Source organism: Poecilia latipinna, unplaced genomic scaffold (assembly GCF_001443285.1).
Source record: "Poecilia latipinna isolate Pla-1442-1.1 unplaced genomic scaffold, P_latipinna-1.0 Scaffold198, whole genome shotgun sequence".
NCBI classification, from domain to species: domain Eukaryota; kingdom Metazoa; phylum Chordata; class Actinopteri; order Cyprinodontiformes; family Poeciliidae; genus Poecilia; species Poecilia latipinna.
In genome coordinates, this window is record NW_015112814.1 from 588,824 (window position 1) to 594,880 (window position 6,057).

General features: G+C 42.5%; 1 protein-coding gene across 3 annotated transcripts in view; it reads right to left on the reverse strand.

Moving 5' to 3' along the window:
• The window catches only part of LOC106946627 (protein sidekick-2-like), a 63,608-nt gene extending 61,119 nt beyond the window's left edge, over positions 1–2,489 (reverse strand). Inside the window, exon 1 of one of the 3 annotated variants that reach the window (XM_015031079.1) lies at positions 1,684–2,489. In XM_015031079.1, the coding sequence (XP_014886565.1) occupies positions 1,684–1,831 (148 nt within the window). In that variant the 5' untranslated portion in view covers positions 1,832–2,489. The remainder of the gene's footprint in view (positions 1–1,683) is intronic. The other 2 variants (XM_015031081.1, XM_015031080.1) reach the window with 2 other exon arrangements.
• Between the last annotated feature and the right edge of the window lie 3,568 nt (positions 2,490–6,057).

The following is a 6,057-nucleotide window of genomic DNA, read 5'->3' on the forward strand; positions in this document are numbered from 1 at the left end:
TCCCCCCTTGAGGATAAGAGCTGTGTTCTACTTCAGAGGAACAAGGTGTCTTTGGATGCTGAGAGGACCACCCCCCCAACCCTGTCTGCAACGGGTACAACAGCATCCCCATCGAAGACCGAACAGTATAGACAATGCATCATAGAGGAGGCCCTTCTCAAATGAAAGAGGACACAGACGAAAGGATTGGACCTCTCACCAATGCTAATGCACAACCAGAAATGCTCACAAGAACAGAATAGGAACTGCAGGGATAAAAAATGGTTCTGTTTCAAGGAGGAAAGGTAAAATCCCAGTGAAGTAGCCCGGTGGCGCTCAATACATCCACACACACATACTTCAGGCTTGTTGGCTTGAGAAAGGGATGCTAATAACAGCTAGAGGAACTGTGCCTTGCATAATAAGAGACACCAGAGACTCTTCTCAGATAAGGTTGGGAGCACTTTAGAGCAACGTAAGTTGTTCAAAGGCAAACAAGTGCAGGGATTATGCTGCTTTTAGCACTCCGGTGTACCGAGCAGTGCGATTGTGAAATGGGAAATGCATAGAGAAGGCACCTCTCAAATGAATCAATATCTGAAGAAGACATTTTTTTTTTCTTTTTCCTGGGACCTCCAAGAAATGCTTGATAGTCTGGTGCGTCGAAGACATATTTTTTTTACTTCATCAGTAAAGGCCCTGGCATTGCAAAGGAGAACCAAATAGGAAGTTACTGAAATAGATTGGGACGAAGCAGAAAGGAAGATTTGTGTTTCAGCATTTCCACAAACTGCGCTTATTCCTGCGTTAACTTACCTTCACTTCTCGTGACAACCAGCAGTTACAGTTTTTCCACTCATGAAATATGACGGCAGGTCATACTTGTTCTCCACGGCTTTCTGCCTTTATTTAGCAGATCTCATTAGGTTCTCACTGGCCAAAGAGTTAGCAGCTGATAAATGACAAGCAAGGAGTCACAGTTCCATAGTAACCGTATGATTAGTGTTGTTCATGTCTCTGGGCGAGCTGGACATTAAATGGAACCAGCTCGCTGTGATTTATGGATTCTGCAAGACACATTCTCCAGTGAACCAGTGCTTCAGAATCCCGAAACAACTGCTCCCTTTTAATGTTTCCACACTGTAGTCATAACCATGCAAGTTAATGATCTCTGCTAGAATATTTAAAGGGGGAGTCAAAAGAGGGGCAGCTTAATCTGCAGCAGCAGTGAAACTGTCAGAGCTTTCCATCACCAGAGAACTCGTTCACATATTTCACAACAGGTCAAGGGGACCAGTGAAATAATCCAAATGGTTTTTAAGATGCAGTAAAGTAGCCAATCTGGAATATGCAAATACCGAATAGATCTGAATGCATGCATTTGGAGAGATGCAGAAACAACCCAAACTGCTTGCGATGACAACAGTAATTTTAACAATAAAAGGTCTTTTTCTCCCTCAGGTTGTGGTTTTGTGACACTATGCGCACAACTGACACTTAATTTCACTTTAAATCCATATTTACCTTTTTTTTTTCTTTCTTTCTTTTATTCCTGACCTGAGCTTTCATACAGCATTTCTAAAGCCAAATATAGTTTGTGGGCTGTTTTTATGTGCCTCATAATAGTCGCGTTGTATTAATTCGTTTTTATCACACTTTTATTGTTTTTCTATAAGTACAATAAAACTGAGTTATGGATCTTACCTTGAGCCTGAGCGCTTGGGATACAAGTCGACAAGAGCAGAATCCAAAAGGACATCCACACCTGTCCATCCAGCCCAGGTCCAAACATGCTCCGCGGCGGTACCGTCGAGCCCCAGCTGCGGATTTCCCGTCTCCCCGCCGGGAACATGTTGCTCGGTGATTGCCACAGACTCCCCTTAAAAGTGTCCTGACTGCTGCTGCTGCTGCTGCTCCTCCTGCTGCTCCTGTTCCGTCTGCCGCCGCTGCTGCCACTGGTCCTGTGCGTCAGAATGCTCTTCGGTGCTGATGGGGGGTGAGTGACCGGAGGGGAGCGTGGAGAACAGAGTCCGCCGGAGAGCGCGGGGCACGCAGACTGGCACGCGGAGGAATGACAAAAAAAAGAAAAGAAAAAAAGAAAAAAAGAAAGAAAGGGAGGAAAAAAAATCCTACGGACAAGTCCCGCATGAGCAAGGCGGAGTCAGTCCAATTGAATTTGCCCGGCTGTCAAGTATTTGAGACCGGGTATCGACATCATGTCTCTACTGCCCTGAATAAACTCTAGATTAATAGCAGAAATATAATTCACGAAAAAAAAGAGAGATGAGGAGAAGCGATATGCCGGCCAAAAGTTTGACAGATAACAGTTTGTTTTCATATGGAGCTGAGGGCGAAAGTCTAAGTAATAAAACAGTGACAAATTCAATGCCTTTAGCTCTCTCTGGTGTGTGAGCGCGCGCGCTGGTGAACCTGGTCAAATACATTTTCTTTTTTTCTTTTTGGGATTTAAAGAGACAATTTACAATACAACCCCCCTTTTATGAATTGAGCACCATATAGACTGTGTCAGCCACGCACAATCTGAGACAAGTAATGTCAAGCCCGAGAGCTCTGTGCACTATTGCCACCACGTGGTAGAAAGTAGAAGAAAACATCCATTTGGACAGCTGTGATTGATTGTTGACACACTAAAACCAAAAAGCCTGGATTACAAAAACAACCTGATGACAACTAAATCTGTCCAAACACGTTTGTTGCCCCCCCCTCCTGCCTAGTGTTGAAGAAATCATGAACTGGGTCACACGGGCTCCAAAAGTCAGTGCTATTTCTGTCATGTAAATACATTTATTTTTGCGTTGGTTGCCGTTCAATGTGGCTCTATGTCATAAGCTGCACAAACCAGGGTAGACAGAGTGCACCTGAGCAATCGGATGTGATTCAGGAAGCAGCCTGAGATCAAGAAGGACTGCGAAACACTGCTCCCCCCACCCCTAAAATGTTTCTTCTCTCATCAGACAAAAGGATTAAAGGCATGTTTGAGTACACAGAAAATCCTGGGCACTTCGGAAATACAGGCGAGGGTACATGCGAGCTGTGATACCAGCTTTGTTGTCCTTGCTCCTTTTGAACTCGCTGAAAAATGCATGCGGGGAAGGTAAGCTTCAAAGAGCTGTCACAGCGTATCTGTACGTCTGCCATTAGATCCTGCGAGTTAAAAGACCAGCAGTAACGCAGACTAACAGGGAACATCTGAGCTACCACAAGCTAAATAAAGTCTGCCGTTGCTTCTCATGTGTAAACAGGGGCGGTATTCTCTTCTTACCTCCACGCTGTGAGATTGTTCAGATGTCCTTTTACTCAAATGTCCCTCCCACCCCAGCGTCTTCCAACTTCTCAATGTCAACAGGAGCTCATTTGGTGCCATTCCCCGCTCTCTCCTTTTATTTCCTCTCTCCTCAACCTACTTGCACCTCATGTTCCAACCCCTACTGATAATGATGTGCTGATTATGAGGCTCTTAGGCCGGCAGATTGCTCTCCAGTCTCATTCGCATGCAGCGGAAAATTGCTGCTGTCTTGGAGCCCCCACCCTGCTGCGCGTATCAGGCAGGTTGACATTAGCAAGCTGCTGGGAACAGCGCTCAGGCATGAGGGCAGGTGCTCCGTCTCTGTCTCCATAACTGCTCTGCTGCAGAGGAAACAGAGGCTGCCTGATGCTACGAGCCATGCTGTGGGGGCACCACAGGCAGGTGTCAAACAATACAGCATTGTGTAGCTGACATTTAGGCATGCATGCTTTCTGAATAGGTATTTTCATTTGCCAAGTGACACACCACGGTTCACGGTTTTGCAAACAGGGCTGGGAAAAATGACCCCTGCATCTATTAACATAAAAACCACCATTAAGTTATTTAATGAATGCCAGAAATCATGTACTATAGTGTTCTTAATTAAGCAAATTAAGCCTCTTAGTAGGTTAAATTAACATTATTGACTAAATAGGTGGACCAAAAGTTATCTCGGCAGCCAATTATGGCCTAAATTAATTGAAATTGGACAGTCAAATTACCTCAGCACTAACTAATTTATAAATGTCTTTTATATATATATTTTCCCCCCTTACTTTTCTTAACGCTTTGACATTTTCAGTTAATGTTGATTATCCGGCCAAGTCTTCAAGGAAATTTTCACAGCCATTAATGGTCCTCGCATAATTGCCGCTCTGGGTGAGACCTTTCTTTTGCGACCACCCTAACTAATTAAAATTCAGGAAATCATCAAAATTTTGGGTTGAGCGAAATTACAGAGCAGTCCTGCACAAAGATTGCAAAATACTCTCCCTTTTCTTAGCAGCATGCTTGTGCCGCCAATTCCCCGTGTGTAAAAGCAATAGAAAACTTGTTGAAGGGGCAACTGACAAGTAAATAATAAATTTTAATCTGTTGCCTGTGGACTCCCCTTTTTCTTATCCTGTCCACTGCAAAAGACCCAGAGCAAAATCTGCCTCTGTTCAAAGCGTTAGGAAAAGTACCTGTTCTGTTAGTGGTTAAAACCAAGTCATTACTTCATTGAAGCCTGATGTGGCAGAATGTCATGAAACTTTTAACAGGTTTATATTTACCTCTGTGTTGCATCACCCCTCCTTTCAGTCTGTAGACATTTGGGAACTGAAGGGGTCGATTGCTGTAGACTTAAAAACAAAATATTTTCCCATTCTTGGCTGAGGAGGGATTTCAGATGCTCAACCTTCTTTTTTCTCTCTCTAGCCATGTCTTTAAATTTGTCAGTAGCTGAAAAAAAAAAGGCTGAGCTGGTTATTGGACCTTTCGTTTCACTTGCTTAGAAAGTAATTTGACAATAAAATAATAACATTTGTAATGTGTTACGTAGGAAAACAAAATGTATTTTTGATGCAATGGATTCTAACAAATTTTCAACTGACCCTCATGCAAGAAAAGACTTAGACTGGAAATGTTTCCTTCTAAGAACTTTGTCTGCTACTTAATTTTTTTAATCCTGATATTAATATTCTACTTTTTCTGATACTGAAATAGTTCAGCCAATGTGTAATGCATCTGTACAACTACGAGTTTCACTTTCTGAAATAGGAGACAAAAAAATCTTCCCCCTTTTCACAATTTTGTATCTTTCAGAGCTGTATAAACAACTTGCTCAGCAGAAGCCTTTTGTAACTTACCCTCGTCTATTAGAGGGTGTCTTTGACTACTTGCTGGACAACATGTTGCCAGATTACTTTAGGTTAACATCAGCAAAACTGACAACAATTTTCAAATAGCAAACCAGCTCAATTCCTGTTTCCATTGGCTTAGCAGATGGGAACTGCTCTACGGTTTCTGAAAGCTGCTCTCGTTCTATCAACTTGCACCATCTGAAATGAGCTGATTTAAACAAGCTTTGTTTAAGATTGGCCCTGTGTTGCCTCACTCATGCATGCAAGCACAAAGGTGCTAAGGGAAACAAAGTGACCATGAAATAGCAAGCTTTTCATCTGTGGGGTAGACATTTGTGTTTCCATGGAGTATGTCTCTTTTAAAGTAGAAAACAGGCTGATCGCTCTCCCCACCTTTGTTTCCTCCTTTTTCTTCTTCTTCTACACAGCCCATCATTTGACACACATGTTGCTGATTTTGCAGCGTGGTTGTGGGTTTTTCTTTTTTGTAAATGAAAAAGCTTTCTCTCACAAGTGCCAGCAGATTGCACGCACACTGCGCGGGGCTGCTGCATCAATCATGACACCTCGTCTACAGTACCTCACAGATAAAATCTGATTTATGCCCAGTAACAGATCACCTCACAGCTCCTTCTCTGAGACAGAGGTATGGCTGCAAATTGAAACATGAAAAACACATCCGAACTCCTGCTGCAAGATGAATAACAGTTTCTGAGCAAAAGACATTAGTGTAAAGCATCATATACTCATGTTCAGATCTGTTTTCTCTCCTCAGCAAAACCTAAATGCATTCTTCTTCATCAATCCTGTTCAGTTTGTAAAAGGAAATGATTCTGAACGTATGCCTCTACCACATTGTAAGATCTTAAAGCTACAGTATGCAACTTTTATAATATATATATATATATATATATATATATATATATA